This window comes from Danio aesculapii, chromosome 19 (assembly GCF_903798145.1).
Source record: "Danio aesculapii chromosome 19, fDanAes4.1, whole genome shotgun sequence".
In the NCBI taxonomy this organism is placed as follows: Eukaryota; Metazoa; Chordata; class Actinopteri; order Cypriniformes; family Danionidae; genus Danio; species Danio aesculapii.
In genome coordinates, this window is record NC_079453.1 from 29411494 (window position 1) to 29429176 (window position 17683).

Below are 17683 nucleotides of genomic sequence, written 5' to 3' on the forward strand. Positions count from 1 at the left end.
AATGTTTTGCATTGTTCTTACTATCATAGTTTAATGGAAGTATCTTCTTCCATTAGGAACGAGGGGTTATAATGAGACAGACCCAAAAATCAAGTTTAAATCAGTCGTCGCAATTTTAAAAAGTTATCTACATCATTTATTGAATAACGTCCAAAGAATTATACCATCTTAAATATACCCAGTTCTACAATATAATTTGAAAAATACATTGTTTCAAGAAATTGTACCTACATTTTGCATTGATTCTCATTATAGTATTTATTTATTTATTCAATAATTAATTTATTTATGTAGCGTCACGGTGGCACAGTGGGAAGCACGATAGCCTCACAGCAAGAAGGTCGCTGGTATGAGCCCCGGGTGGATCAGTTGGCATTTCTGTGTGGAGTTTGCATGTTCGCCTTGTGTTTGTGCTCCAGTTTCCACCACAAGTCCAAAGACATGCGGTACAGGTGAATTGAATAAGCTAAATTGGCTGTAGTGTATGTGTGTGAATTTGAGAGTGTATGGATGTTTCCCAGTGATGGGTTGCAGTTGGAAGGGCATCCGCTGCGTAAAACATATGCTGGATAAGTTGGCAGTTCATTCCACTGTGGCGACCCCTGATTAATGAAGGGACTAAGCTGAAAAGAAAATGAATGAATGAATGTATTTAATATTTAATTGATTGTTTATTCATTGTGTATTTGTATTAGTTTTATTTATCTGTAGGTAATTTTTATTTTGGAATCTTACTTAATAATTTGTATAATTTATTTATTTTTAACTATACATTATGAAACTTATTATGAAATTTAATAAGTTATTACTTTTTTTCTTTTTCTCCGAACATTTTTCCAGGATCTTTCTGTAAATTCTGCATTTTTTTACTTTTTTTTTTACTTTGATGTCACTTCAGTTACACTCAAAAAAAAGACGTTTGCTGCTTGATCAAACTAATTTAAAATGAGTTGAAACAACACAATTCTTAAGGATTTTTGGGGACAACTTAATGTTTTATGTTCAATCCACTTAAATTTGTCAAAACTATGAAGTATTAATAAAATTAATCGGATTTGTTGTGAGAACATGAAGGAATTGTGTGGAACTTTGCATTTTTACAGTGTAGATTATCATACCATATATTACAAACCACCATACTAAGGTCTTTTTCTAAATAGATAAAGATCTATGTAATTGTTTTCATGTAGCCTAATAGTTTTATAATTCATAGATTTTTTGTCAGCCAGTAAATGTTATTTAATGTTACAGAAGTGTTTGATAAGTACACAGAAAGGCAATTATGGTAATGGTTAGTGGCGCTCATCAATCATGCTGGATGGCGCTGTCTGTGCGGTGAGTCTGATGTGTGATTGGCTGCTGGCGGCAGGGGAACTGAACACGTCCTCATTAATGTGCGCGAGACCCCGCGGGCTCTTCACGAGGACACCCGCTCATCACCCGGGACTCTCAACTCATACGGCGCATATATATAGATAAACTGTTCCGCTGCCTGAACAACAACTTTCGGTGTGATTCGCGTTTGTTATCTGGACCTTTAAATCTGCTCCCATGACGTCAGCGCCACCGGTGTTTAAAACAACGTGCAAACTGAGGCAACGTTTGTTATGAATTTTTTTCCAACTTCAGCTCATGCACGTTATGTTCGTGTCATGCTGCGGTCTGTGGTGGCTTTAGTGTAAAGAGACGAACCGAAACAGGAAAAGGACGCTTATCTCCAGTTGATGGAAGATTTTGGTGATAAACTGATGACCCGCCGCGGGACTGCAGCTTTCTCTGTGCTGGACACTCATCATGTCATTTACACAGTTTGGTTATTCATACCCTGCAGCACCACAGGTAACTTTTCTTTTCTTTCTCAATTTTTTACACCTCACTGTACAGTGCTAGAGTTTGATTTTAATGATTCATTATGAATGCTTCTGATTAATGGAATATTAGTAATTGAATTTGTTTTATAAGTTAGGGCAAATGTTGTAATTTTCCAGAATGGTTAAACATGATTCAATAATTCTGAAGATTATAATTAAATCTAGATTATAGATTAAGTCTAGATTATGAGTTAATGGCTATTTCTGTTGAGTTATTAAAGTGTTAAAGGGAGAGTTCACCCAAAGTGACAATTCTGTCATCATTTTCTCATCCTTCACGTGTTTCAAGCCAGTTTGAGTTTCTTTCTTCTGTTGAACACAAAACAAGATATTTTGAAGAATGTTGGAACTATGGATGGACAACGTGGGAACAATTGATGTCAATGATTAAACAGAACAAAATTAAATAAATAAATAAAAATCAATTTTTTTTGGAACAAGTCAAGGGTGAGTAAATAATGACAAATGATTTGTGTGAGCTATTCCTTTAATTCAGGAAAAGAAAACCTTTTAAATTAATACCTATTGTATATAATTGTAATGATTTTAATGATGAGAGAGAAAAAAATGTAACAATTTTTATAAATTTTTTATTATATTTTATATTTATAAATGACCACTGTCTACATAAGATTGTTGCCATTTGAAGGTTACATTTGTTTGAGGGATATATCTTTCCAGAATAACACAATGACAAATTTGAGGATCAAAAATAAAATAAATTTTAAGACAGATGTTCTAAAAGAAGTGTTTTTGTATGGTATTAATGAACAGATTTTTACTAAACATTTACTAGAGAAACTCTATATTTTAATATAAATTAAATAAACATTATTATTTTAATATGATCATTCAGTACTGCTATAGCAAACATGTTATAGACAGACTAAGAACAAATGTATTATTTATTTATTTATTTATTAATTGATATGTTCATATTTTTATTTAATATAATAAGCGTTTTATATAATGGCAAACATAATTACCCTCAATATTAAAATCCACTTCTCAAATTATTATAAAATTCAAATTAAAGCCATCAGTTCAAGGAATTGCTGAAATAAAAGTGTTTACAAATTATCATGATACAATATGTATACAATATTTAATGCACACACTATTTAATGCACTCTCTAAATAAAGAATCAACTAATTAGAATCGAAGATAAAAATCATTTTTTAAGATGTATCATGATCATAAACTCTTAGCTTGTATCTAATTTCTGACAGAGCTTTAACTATAATTGTGGATATCCCAGGAGACTAAAGCTCGTTTAAGTCATTAATAGTTTAAATGCTCAAAAAGCAGTCTCACTGTAAAGTCTTCCGTGGTTTTCAAGGACATGCTTTGAACTATTTATCCTTTTCTTTGGCAGCTTTTAATGTCTTCTAATGCTCTGAGCACCTGCTTTGAGACTAGTGGTTCTCTGCTAGACTCTGGAGTGCCGACTTCTCCTCAAAACTCACTATACTGCCCAATGTACGAAAGTAGGCTTGTGGCCTCCAGCCGGCATGAGCTGATCCCTACTGCGGTCTATGGCAACTCCTGTTCGAAGAATCACGTTTACGACTCTTGCAGCACTTACGGTCCAGATTCAGCCTCATGCTATCCTCTTGTAAGCATTCCTTTTGTTCATTTTAGTGCTGCTCAGTGATTACTTACTATACAATGATAAGTGTTTAAATACAGTTTTTTTCCCTGATTTCTGTTTAACGGAGAGAAGATTTTTTCAACACATTTCTAAACATAATAGTTTTAATAACTCATTTCTAATAACTGATTTCTTTTATCTTTGACATGATGACAGTTAATAATATTTGACTAGATATTTTTCAAGACACTTCTATACAGCTTAAAGTGATATTTTAAGGCTTATCTAGGTTAATTATGTTAAATAGGCAGGTTAGGGTAATTAGTCAAGTTATTGTAGAATGATGGTTTGTTCTGTAGACTATCGAAAAAATATTCAGCTCAAATGGGCAAATATTTTTGACCTTAAAATGGTTCTAAAAAAATTTAAAACTGCTTTTATTGTTGCTAAAATAAAACAAATAAGACTTTCTCCAGAAGAAAAAATATTATCAGACATACTGTGAAAATTTCGATGCTCTGTTAAACATCATTTGGAAAATGTTTTAAAAAGAAAAAAACATTCAAAAGGGGGCTAATAATTCTGACTTCAACTGTATATGTGTGTGTGTGCATATTTATTACTTTTTATAATATATATATATATATATATATATATATATATATATATATATATATATATATATATATATATATATATATATATATATATATATATATATATATATATAAATAATATAAAAATATATAGCAAATACAGTTTAAGACAAAATTATTAGCCCTCCTATAAAATGTTTAATCTTTTTCAAATATTTCCCAAGTGAAGTTTAACAGATCAAGGCGATTTTAACAGTGTTTCCTATACTATTCTTATTTATTTTAGTTTGGCTTGAATATAAGCATTTTTTTATTTTTTAAAACAATTTTAGGGTCAGTATTACCTGCTCCCTTACACAATATATATTTATTTCTTTGATCGTCTACAGAACAAATCCACTATTATCCAATAACTTAACCTAATTACCATAACATGTCTAGCTTACATAATAGCATTGTTAAGCCTTTAAAATGCACTTTAGGCTTAATGGTAGTATCTTGGAAAATAAGTAAAAGAAAATATTATGCACTGTCATCATGGCAAAGATAAAAGAAATTAGTTATTAAAAATTAGTTATTAAAACTATTATGCTTAAAAGTGTGTTTAAAAGATCTTATCTTCATTAAACAACGCTTGGAAAATATTTTAAATATAATTTTGACTTTAATTGTATATGCATATGGGTATTTTTACACCTACTGAATATACACAGCACACATAAATTATTGTTTATCACGTTTAATCATTTGGCAGCACTAGTTGTTTTTTCAATAAAAGAATATATCTACAAAATTTCCACTCTTTAATGTACATAACTTGCTTTATATTATGCTTTATATTAGGGTAAACTCAACGAGAAAGATGGAGTGCAAACCGGACATTCAAGAGTTACCCAAAGCTCTGCGTATTATCCTTATGACTACCCAATTGGACAATACTCATATGATCGATATGGGTAAGAACTGCAACCTTATTTTTTTACTTTTGTTGTCTTTAATGATAGATAGTGATGTACAAATAGTTGCATTTGTGCATTTTTTCCTTGTTGATTAGCTATGGATCTGTAGATGTGGGGACAAGAAGAAAGAATGCCACCAGAGAGACCACCAGCACATTGAAAGCATGGTTGCAGGAACATAAAAAGAATCCATATCCCACAAAGGGCGAGAAGATCATGCTGGCCATCATCACTAAGATGACTCTCACGCAGGTCTCCACCTGGTTCGCCAACGCACGCCGGAGACTCAAGAAGGAGAATAAGATGACGTGGTCACCACGTAACAAGAACTCCGATGAGAAGGAGTGTGACGACGACCAAGAAGATCTGGATGAAGCGCAGGAGGAGCCAATAAAAACTGAACAAGATTTCAATGGTTTGTTCAAAGTTTTTGATGTTATTAGTTTGGTTTGAAATGTAAATATTGTTCATTTAATCTATTCAGCATAGATGAGGTGAGAAAACAGCTTCCAGGGTCACTTTTTATTGAACCTGTGTTGTCTTTTATGCCAAATTCACAAATGTAACCAGTTATTTCAGTTAAAAATTTATTTTAATTATATTTTGAAAAGATTTAGGGACCATTTGAAGATTTTTAGTTACTTTGGATTTTTGATTTATTGTTATATGCTTGGTATCTTAAAAACATAAATGTAGTTCAATTCTGTGACCTTCTGGTGATATTTCCTCCAAATTTGAAATGTAAATGTTGTCATGTAGAGCTCATTTTTTACATAAAATAGCAAAAAAGTTACTTTGTTACAGCTCAACACAAATGTTTTACATTCAAAAGTGTTATGAAATCAATATTTGAATATCAATATCATCATTATAACCCAGATTTTCAGTCACAACACATTTTTTATTTTAAGCAAATGTCATTTTCTGGGGGAAAAAAAAAGGTTGTAAATGGCAATATTTTTTCAGACCATTATGGAATAAAATAAATATACATATTTTACCCTTATACATCTAAATTGACTTTCAAGTGGTCTTAATTGAAGAATATATAAGTTTGCCAAATGTTTTATTGCCAATCATTCTGCCTGCCATTGTTTAACAGACCATCTTTTAATTTGTTAACTGATTAACAGATCAAAATTAAGATAATCAGGTTTCAGGAATATTTTTACGGTGTTAAGTTTAAGCTTAAAACAAGGGTTAGAAGCATCTGCACTATTTCCCTCTGATATTAGAGATGCATTATGGTTAAGGGTATGACAGGACTTTTTGACCAGGAAAATTGTTTCAGGTTCAAGAAATGATTCAAGAACATGTCGGTCCCTGTAAAATTTAATGGACCACATTGGCTACAGCGCTTAAGCAGAAACCAATTTGATTGGTTGCAAGGCTTAGTGCTGCAAAAACAACAAAACATATGCAACATGTAGATTTAATTCACTAATTGACACTCTTCATTCATTTTAAAACTTTTTTTCAGTTCAGTTAATTGTGTTAGAGCATTTTCGCCCCTTTTAATTGGATTTTGCTAGGTTTGATAACATTTATGCTCTCTCAAGCTCTCATTCAAGCTCTCTTCTCTCTTTAATTCATGAGCCTAAGTGTAATAATACAGTGAAAACTAGGCCTGGTAACTGATTACAGTCATAAATGTAACCAGTTATTTGAGTTGAACTATTGTCAGTACAAATGTATATACAGTTATAGAAAAAAATAAAGAGACCACTTGAACATTTTCAGTTTCTAGAAGCTATGAAAGCCTGTAGACTGATATTGTTTGTGATGGCCTTAAGACTATTTTTATTGGGGAAAAATATTGACGTTAATGCTCACTTCCAAGAGCCTCTCTTCCATTCAATGGTGGATGAAACAAATCATCATACAATGTACCATGCAGATTCTTGTACATGAGTTCAAATACAAGCACTGTAGTTTACTAATGACTGTAGTTTATTTAACAGCCACCTGTGTCACTAGGGTTTCTGAACTCTCTATGTAGCGCATCTTGTGTCATATTTATCATTTTATAACCTGTCTGTACATTTTTTATAACTCCAGACAACCATGGAAAGGACGATACAGAGCAACTTCACAGCGATCTGGATGATTTCGATCTAGTGGAATCCGATGGCTCTGAGTGCGAATCCAAACCATCTTTTGTTGTGCGCGTTCACTCAGAAACCAGCGAACATCCAGAAACCCACTTCAAAGATGCTTTTCATGAATCCGTTACCGAGCTTACGAGAGGTGTCCACGAATTTAGCGAAGACCGTATGAGAGCACCTGCTGAGGATCACCAAATGGCAAAGTTTTACCTTCAACAAGGCCAAAAGACCAATGAGACCAAGCCGAAGATCTGGTCACTTGCACAGACCGCTACTTCGTTAAACCAAGTCGATTATTCATCATGCATGCATAAACGAACAGCGTGCCCTTCTTCAAACTGTGACTCCGATTCAGACATCACAAAGAGGAAACAAGAGTCTCCAGTGGCCACTCTGAGGAACTGGGTAGATGGAGTCTTTCACGATCCTCTATTCAGGCACAACAACTTAAACCAAACTTTCAGCAACTCCACAGAGTTATGGACTGATGCCATTTCCTCACAGAATAACTACCATGAACACTCAGGAACACCTATTACTTCCTCTCATACTTAATAATGGTGGTTTTTTCATACATTTTTGTAGCACCATCACAAAATTAACATGTTAGCCAATCTCATTAGTTTCATCCTGTAAGCTTTCGTCGTATAAGACATCTTGGGAGTCATGAACTTTATACATATATAACATTTTCCAACACTACAATGTAGATTTATGGATATTGCCACTTTATCACTTTGTTAAAGATCGTGATCACTGCTGTAAAATAACACCATACACAATGCCCCCTAATATGAAGTCTCAGTACCTCATCTAACATCCCTCAGAAATAAAAAGCCATTTTGCAAGGAAGAAAAGAACGCTCTCCGTGGTGCTGAAATGCTTCCAAGAGCACATTGGCCACTGGAGTGGTTTTTATGCGGTTGCATTTGTTTGACTGACGTTGCTCCCAGTGGAATCACACAACATGGCTTTACATACATCAATAATTTGAACCCTTCCACACAATGTGCTTCAGACTGAGAGTTAAGTTAGAATCATTGGGTCGTGACAAATATAAATACCCAAGGGCTCATACTGCTAAACTGGTAACTCAGTGGTACTTCTAAGAATTGTATTCAGAGAAACAATGGTTTTCTTTAAGTGATATGGCAAGCCAGTTTTACGTTTATTCTTTAAAACTCCTTTTATTAATGTTTTTTTTCCATAAACTATTTCACTTGAATTCATATAAATGTTACTAGTAACAACTGGAACACTCATTTAATAACCAGGCATGAATGTATAATCAGTGAGAATTACAAAAATACTGGAGTGTACACTAGTAATAAGGTAAAACTGTAAAAGTCAAGGCACTAGTCAAATTGGAATACTCACAAGTAGGAAACTAATTATTTATCTAATATATGTATCAGCATACTATTCTAATTTGCAATGGAATAGTCACTTGAAATTATTACTTGAAGTTACTATAAAATGCAATAAGTAATAGCTATAAATAAAGTCCTGTTAGTTCTGGAATAACAATGAGTAAAGTCCTGTTCTGGATGCATTGCTGGGTAAAACAAAATGCTAGTGTTCCCTCACAGATTATCTAAGTGTGATGTCACGCAAAGCAGCTTTCCGGCTCCAAGCGCTCTATTCTATTCAATTCAATTCACCTTTATTTTTCACATAGAAAAATCATAGTAAACATAGAAGATCATAGTAAATTAAAACAGTGTCAGTTTAGTTTTCAGTGCTTAAGTTCAGTTCAGTTTAGCTCAGTTCAGTGTGATTTAATAATCACTACTGAGAGTCCAAACTCTGAAGAGCAAATCCATCGATGCACAGCTCTACTGATCCCGAACTATGCAAGCCAGTGGCGACAGCGGCAAGGAAAAAACTTCACCAATTGGCGAAAGTGAAGAATTAAAAAAAAAAAAAAAAAAAAGCTCTATCACAGTCTATGGAGAGACTCGACAAATGGTAATAATAAATGTTTACAAAGTGATGTAATACTTTTTTAAAAATCATGATCGCTATATATATATATATATATATATATATATATATATATATATATATATATATATATATATATATATATATATATATATCCATGCCTAATATCCGATGGCCAGATAGTGATACATTTTTTATAAATTGTTAAAATATGTCTGTGATGCAGCAAGTCCAGAGACTGATGTGTACACCATGATTTTATATAAAATTCACTTTAATGTAAGATATGACTAAAAATTGGTCATAAACAAATATTTTAGTAGCTTGGATTCAGAAACAATGTCACTGATATGTCACTGATACGTCACGACTTAAGCGGATACAAAGCTATCTAATAGCAATTCGTAACTTTTTGATTTAGTGTCTAATTTGTATCAATTGTCATTTGTTGGGTACCAGGCCTCCTTTTTAAAATCGTAAATTTTTGTACAACTGCACTCATACGAAGTCGCCACTAAACTGACAAAACATAAAATAGTTATGGTTCCTCGTGAGATCAGGCTGGATTATACAGATTACAAAATATATTATGATAATTGTAGTTAGATATTTTAGGTAATTCCCTTGGAGTACTTTTAGATTACTTTTGTTATAGCTCGACTATAACATACACAATGTTTTAGGTGAAATAAAATTGACTATGAAAGGTTGGGAATTCTTGCATTACTTTTGCGATTGGTAATGACGTGAAGACGTGGTTGGATCCAAACACAGTGTTTGAGAAAATGGTCTGACGAGCAAGGGTCAAAAGCTAGCAATTTACAATAACAGAGACATTCCAACAGGGTAAACACTGGGCTTTGTATGTGTGAAATTCTGTCGTACGGCGCTGCGAAAAGGGGCAGGATTAAACAAGATGATTAGACATTAAAAAAAAAAAAGCGAGCGATTGGTCCAGGTTTTAAATTTCTGTCCAGAGAGGTCCTGTTTTGATCCTCGATTAGTCTCACGCAGTCAAGTGATGCGATTTCGCAGGTCAGAGTTCACTAAGATTGAACTTTGCACCGCAGCGAACTGCGAAACTTAATGCATGACACTGCGTTTCCGGTCTGACGCATTCGCGTGCGTATGAATGGAAGTCTATGGGAGGAAAAGTCAAGTGTGACCGCAGCTTAATCCATATTCAAAAGGTCAAGGTAGGCTGCAAATAATTAAAACGTGATAAACAAGGGTAAAAAAACATGAAAGGCAAAAACAAGGAAACCACTGAATAGTAGCAACACTAACAAGACTCAGCAAGGGATGTGGGAATTAAAGGTGTATTTATAGTCCAAGTAATTAATGATGATGTCCTTCAGCTGTGTGTAATCAGAATGAACCTGAAACTGGTGTGTGAATGCAGAATATAATTAGATATATAGTTCAGATATATATCTCCAGCAACTCGTGAGGTCAACACAGCTGGTGATCACAACACAATCACACATAAACATTTAATATTATTTATTTAATTGTTTTTTTACAATAAAAAAAATACTGGTTTAAAACATTTTTGTCCGGAACAAAAAAAAGTACATTTAGTGAAGGTCAAAAGAGTATTTTACAACTATGAATGTGCTGCATACAGGGGTGCTTTTCTTCTCAAATTCTGAAGCATGAATTATTTTATTTGATTATTATTTGATTATTAGAACAGAAAATAAAAAGAGAAAGAAGAATCAGAATCAATTCTTTTGTAACAATTTGCTGTCATTGCATAAATTGTGTGCAGGTAATAAATAAAAAGAAACTATATAAATATAGTTAAATAAAAAGGAACTATAATCTGACATTTTGAAATGTAATCTATAACTGCACTGTAAAAAAGTCTGTTCATTAACAGTTTCCGTATTTTGTGATTCACAAGTGTTTTACATTTATTTACGGTTGTGAATTGCACTATGGGACCTTGATGTCTGCTCTGTCAACTTTTAATGTTGAAAATTCAACTCCACAGTTTAACAAAGTGACTTTTATTGACATTTTAGTAGTTTCAAACAATACAATGTATAAGAAATAAAGAGAGAAATAAGAAAACGTACTGGCAGTTTATTTTTGTACCGTAATATACAACACCAACCCAGACAATATATCACCTTAACCTATTAAAATGTTAATAAAAGTCACTTTTTTAACTTTTCAAGGTTAAAAGTTGTTGGAGAAATAACAGAGAAAAAAAATATATATATGTATAATCACAAAATATGGAAAACAGCTAATTTATGGATTTTTACAGTGTACAGTACTTATATTTTGTAATGTGATTACATAATCCAAATTACATGCGATCAGTTACTGCCCTACAACTGGCATGCAGTAAACTACACTCTAACAACCCCTTATTCTAAACTAAACCAATTTAGTTACCTTAGACCAGTGTTTCCCAACCCTGTTCCTGAAGGCACACCAACAGTACACCTTTTTTAACTTCTTCCTATTCCAACACACCTGAGTCAAATCATCAGAACATTAGAAGAGACTCGGAAACCAGTAATGAATGGTTCAGATAAGGGAGACATCCAAAACATGTACTGTTGGTGATTACCAGTACTTACTTAGTGCTTATGTCATCTAATAAAACAAAGTTCAATCAAAAAGAACTCAAAGTTGCTAAATATTAAAACTATCAGCATCAGAAAAGGAAAAACGTATACTAGTTAAAGTGGCTTGCCATAATGTCAACAATGATTTGGTGCCATTTAGAGCCACCTGAGACCTGAGCTAACTCTAGTCTGTCAAACTAGATGCTTACTTTTTTAAAAAACCAACTAGGAAGAAAGTCAAATGGTGTTTGGCAGTGAAGTTCTAACCCCTGGTGAGAGAAGTGAGGGAGTAAGGATTTAACAAACCTTGAATGAAGCAGATAGACTGGTCTTTCACTCTTCGTCTTTGATCATTTATAGTCCCCATATGCTAGATAATTGTCAAAAGCATAAGTGTGTCAAATAAAACACTTTAAATAAACCAAATCAACCAAAATATGTGTGAAACAGTTCATTTATCAAGATAGAATATAGAAATTATGTACATAAACGTTTGGATTTGCTTTAAAGCGTGCAGTTCAGTTAATCTATTGGCTATCTTTTGTAGGAATATGTTAAGCGTAAACTTAAAATGGTATAAAAGTTATGTCGATCAGTGATTGTGTGTTAATTGCACGCTTAAAGCTTGCCCTCGATTTATTTGTTCTTTTTTTCAGTTTGAAGCTTAGGATGATGATAATAAAGTATTCATTAGAACAGAGGAGAAACCTGCCACAACCTTGTATGGGATTAACGATTTTAGGCTGAATTATTCAGGATGAATTCATCCGAGAATTCCTTTCTTTTCGGCTTTATAAATAACTTACATATAAGGTAATAAATAATGACATCCAGGCGTTCAGTAAAGAAACTCACGCAGTGCAGAAATAAGAGATCCCGTTTCCTATTTACAGTTCAAACTAAACTCAGTTAGTCTGTTGGAGAGATTTTTGGCACAGGATATAATGTAGCATTCAACCAATTCAGGAATGCATTTATATACAGATGAACCAATATAAAAATTACAAATAATAATAATAATAAATTGAGTCTTTTTCACACATTTTGAAACGCATTCAAATATAACTTTCCCAGTTTGAATTAAACTAATTATTTAAGAATTGCATGGGGAGATGTAGTTATAGCCAAAATCATGAGGATATTTATATTTGGATATTTGAATAAAAATTAGCATGCCATTAGCTGACAACTGTATTCCAGCAAACACTTAACATTCCTCGAGTGTTATTATTATATATGTTTGTCTCTAGTCATAGCCCAATGTCATTAAATTCAATGTATCTTTATTGCTATAGTGCTTTTATAATGTATTCTAGATTGTGTCAAATCAGCTTAACATAGATGAAGTCATCATATCCTGTTATTTAGCTATTCACAGTAAGATTTCAACATTGCTAAAATATTTAGAGATTTTGTGTTAAAAGCAATTAGCAGCTGATTAGTTAGAGATTTATCTGATTTAAAGTTAGCAAAACAGTAAAAAAATACACTACCAGTAAAAAGTTTTTTTTTTTTTTTAAAGAAATTATTCTGTTCATCAAGGTGGCATTTATTAAATGTAAAAGAATTGTTAAATATTTATTAAAAAATTTAAATAACTGCTTTCTTATTGTATGTAGTTTCAAAACTACATTATTACTCCAGTCATTATTGCTTTTATTACTATTACAATAATAATAATAATAATAATAATAATAATAATAATAATAATAATAATAATAATAGTAATAATAATTAATTATAAACTGTAAAAAAACCTGAATTTTAAAAAACAGTGAAATAACGACCGTTTAATTACAGAAATTTACCGTAGAATGACGGATGTTAAATTACAAAAGTTTCTTCAAATTTTAATTTCTAGTAAATGTCTGTAATTTAACGCTTTTAATTTTATGGTACATTTCTGTAATTTAACGGTCGTTATTTTACTTTTTTTACTGCACCCTACCTGCCAGGAAAAAAACGTAAAATTCCGGATTTATTTTTATAGTGAAGAGTGTGACTGAAGACTGGAGTAATGAAGCTGAAAATTCATCAGCTAAATGACTAGAATAAATGATTGAATTAAATTATAAACTACATTTGAACAGTTATTTTATAGTGCAACAACATTTCACAATTTTACTTCTTTTACTGTGTTTTTGATCAAAAAAATGCAGCCTTGGTAAGCAAGATAAGCTTATTTTAACACATTAAAAAAATCCTACTGACCCCAAACATTTGACCTGTAGTGTACACTGAAAAAAGCAACAACGGATAAACTTTGATACATTTAGGTGAAAAAAAAAATACTTTGTTGAAGTTGAACAAGTTGAAATATTTTAAGTTTTCAGTCTTTACAGTGTATTTAGTAAATTGTCACTTTTCATAATGTAGGCAACATGTGCCAAGAACTATATTTGCACACTAAAAGTTAACAATAACATTAGTTTTTCCTTTATTTCTGGTGAAATTCAGTCCTAAATGTATAGGCACACTCATAAAGACTCTCCTGAAGCAGTGGTTGGAGTCTGCTTTGAGAAACATGACACAGTCTCATGAGTAAAGGTCATGACTCTAGTACACGCGGCAGAAGGGAATTAGTGCAGACAATTAGGTGAAGTTAGCGGTCATATCACAGAGCACTACACTTTCTTTGTGACAGACTGAAAGAGTAAAATAATTATAAGGTGAACCAGAACCAGCCAGTATGTTGGTGTGGTGGATGGCTGGAATATTTTGAATACTAAAAACATCAGCTCTGGGGATAACTATATTAACATCAATGGAGAATAAGGTTAAGTTTATTAAAAGCGCACATATCTGATAGACTGACGATCTGTTTGATCCTTCATCAGCTGAAAAAAGTTGAAAGAAATGGTGATAATGAAGATAGAATGATTATTAAAATGCTATCCAACTTATTTTGGAAAATGGAAGTATTCACCTTAATCTCCGCGTACGAGTGGGCGCAGCCATTTGAATCATTTTGGCTCGAGACTTCCGATCTCATTTACTTCCATTCATTTTTAGACTTTAAAAACAGCTCGTTTTGCTGCTAGGTGTTGCAAACTGATATTTTCTTATTATATTATTCTACTTTGTCTGTATTGTCATGCAAACACGTGTTTGTAGAGTAAGTAGTTTGACCGTTTTCTGCCGTTTATTATTCCTTGTCATTTCTCCCATAGGCAGCTGAATCGGAAGTTCTAAAACAATCGCAAAAATGAGAGCACTTCCGCATTGAAGAATAAGGTCAATCCTGTTATTGTACCTGTCTATGTGAAAGACATCTGATTAGCCACCATATATAGTCACCTGTCCAACTGCTCATTAACACAAATTTCTAATCAGCCAATCACATGCAGCAGTATGTAGACATGGTCAAGATGATCTGCTGCAGTTCAAACCGAGCATCAGAATGGGGAAGAAAGGTGATTTAAGGTTTGAACGTGGCATGGTTGTCAGACGTGCTGGTCTGAGTACTTCAGAAACTGCTGATCTACTGGGATTTTCACGCACAACCATCTTTAGGATTTACAGAGAATGGTCCGAAAAAGAGAAAATATCCAGTGAGCGGCAGTTCTGTGGGTGAAAATGCCTTGTTGATGGCAGAGGTCAGAGGAGAATAGCCAGACTGATTCAAGCTGATAGAAAGGCAACAGTAACTCAATTAACCACTCGTTACAACCAAGGTATGCAGAAGAGCATCTCTGAACACAACCCAGAGTCCAACCCGGTACTAATAAAGTGGCCAGTAAGTGTAGATAAATAATAGCCCTGCTGAAAAATCCAGCTTAAACCAGCCTAGGCTGGTTGGCTGGTTTTAGCTGGTTGACCAGCCTGGTTTTAGAGGGGTTTTGGCCATTTCCAGGCTGGTTTCCAGCCATTTCCAGCCTGGTCTTAGCTGGTCAAGCTGGAAAATGACCAGCTAAAATCAGCTTGACCAGCCTGGCTTAAGCTGGACAGAGTTGGTTTTGGCTGGGCTACCAGCCTGGCTAGGCTGGTCAAGCTGGTTTTAGCTGGTCATTTTCCAGCCTGACCAGCTAAGACCAGGCTGGAAATGGCTGGAAACCAGCCTGGAAATGGCCAAAACCTCTCTAAAACCAAGCTGGTCGACCAGCTAAAACCAGCCAACCAGCCTAGGCTGGTTTAAGCTGTTTTTTTTTCAGCAGGAACGAATAACAAATTACAGTCAGAATTTTTTTTTATAACAATATATTAAAATAATATAAGAAATGTTAATTTGTCATATCAAAAAGCATAAGATAAATAGTCTAATATGGTTTACGTATTATATTCGTAAAACATTTTTTAAGTAATTTGCTCTTTTTTGATATTCAAGCTACTTTTAGATTACTTTCAGGCTACTTTTGACCAAATTTGTCTATAACATACACTTGAAGAAAATTTTTCAAAAGTTGACAAACTATTGACTGAAAAAAAAATGTCTAATTGTGTTTTTATGTAAAATAAATGACATTTCCTTTCCTTAAAATGTTGCCATATTTCAGTAGTGTTTTAAATAATGTGACTGCACGTGAAGCTCATGTGGTATTTGTTGGGTCAAAAAAGTGCATACTGTAGGTACAACATTTGCAACCAATATTTTGTTCTGTATAGTCTAAATGCATTAAGTATTAATTGAAAGTAAAAGTTGTGACATGTGGCTAAGCGTGGTGACCCATACTCAAAATTTGTTCTCTGCATCCAAGTGACCCCATCAAACCCATGCCAGTGGACAGGCTTTAAACCTTTAAATCTGATGCTGCCCCAAAATAACGTTTTTCTGTACTAGGTGGAAAATAATGGTAGTATGTCCAAATTTATAGTACTATTTAACCATGCATACTATTCTATGAGTACCGTAAATTTAGACATACTACCATTTTCACATTATTTTTCACTTAGTTTGGAAGAATTTTATTTTGGGGCAGCATCAGAAATAAAGATATAAAGCCTATCAACTGGCTTGGTATGTTTTCAAAAGTTACATTATTGTACTTTTTAGGTACTAATATAGGCATGTTGGATATCAGTACCTAAAAAGTTTTTGAAAGGTATCATCCCAGTGTCCGTTTTTGTATGTTTATTTATGAAAGAGAATTGCTGCATAAGATGACCAACAAGTGAAACCAAAGAGCTTAGAATGACCAAGAGGCGACCCTCGATAGAACGTTCCATTGCAACAGAAATGCCCAGCAACAGCCCCGTGATTCCACCATTTTGGAGTGAAAGCGATCAGCTGTCCATTGGATCTCATTGCTGTCGCGATGGCAAGCAGCTGCTTTGTTTTTTATTTATTTATTTAAAAAGTGCATTAAAGCTGAGATACAACCTGAAAGACGACACTACAACACTTACTTTCACAATCATCTGCACTTTTAATAGTTTATTTTACAGACTTATAATATGCTGTTGTTTTATTGGAATTTTCAATCCAAAATGGCCGCCGCGCCATCTAGTAGCTGTTTTCCAAATCGCACTAGAGTGTCGCCTCTTGGTGATTCTTTTACTCTTTGGTGAAACCAAGCGAATGAGAGGTAACAATAATTGCTCTTCACTATCATTTATGGTTCTATGAAGCCCCCTGGAAGATGTCTCTTACTGTTTACATAGTATATTAGAAAGGTAATGTTGTTAGTAATGTAATCTGCTCACTTTAGATGTGTTTGGACTACTTTTAGATTACTTTATGGTTCGTTTTACCAAACTTGTTTATAACTTAAGTTAATTTCTAATTAGAATTTTTATGGATTTTAAGTAAATATTCAAGGTTAAATGTCATTGACTGACAAAACTTTTTTTTTTTTGGTTCTGAAATTCAGAAGCATGATTTGTATGACATAAATATTGTCATTCTGAATTATAAATAGTCAAGAAACACTATCAAACACATCAGGGTTGTTTAGACTTGAAGATATAGCAGAGATAAAGCCATCAGGGACAGTTGGTTAATATACTGCCAAATCCACCAAGATGTAGCTGCAATCAGATTAGGATTTAATTAATATTATCTACTTAAAATTATATACTACTTACTTTCATAATTTAG

At 33.2% G+C, this 17683-nt stretch overlaps 1 protein-coding gene across 1 annotated transcript; it reads left to right on the forward strand.

Annotated features, from left to right (window-relative positions):
* Positions 1-1738: 1738 nt before the first annotated feature.
* irx4b (iroquois homeobox 4b) lies at positions 1739-7678 on the forward strand. Its single transcript, XM_056479192.1, has 5 exons — positions 1739-1839; positions 3248-3487; positions 4903-5015; positions 5114-5433; positions 7077-7678. Exons 1-5 carry the CDS (start codon positions 1795-1797, stop codon positions 7676-7678), a joined length of 1320 nt encoding a protein of 439 aa, XP_056335167.1. The 5' UTR covers positions 1739-1794.
* Positions 7679-17683: the final 10005 nt, after the last annotated feature.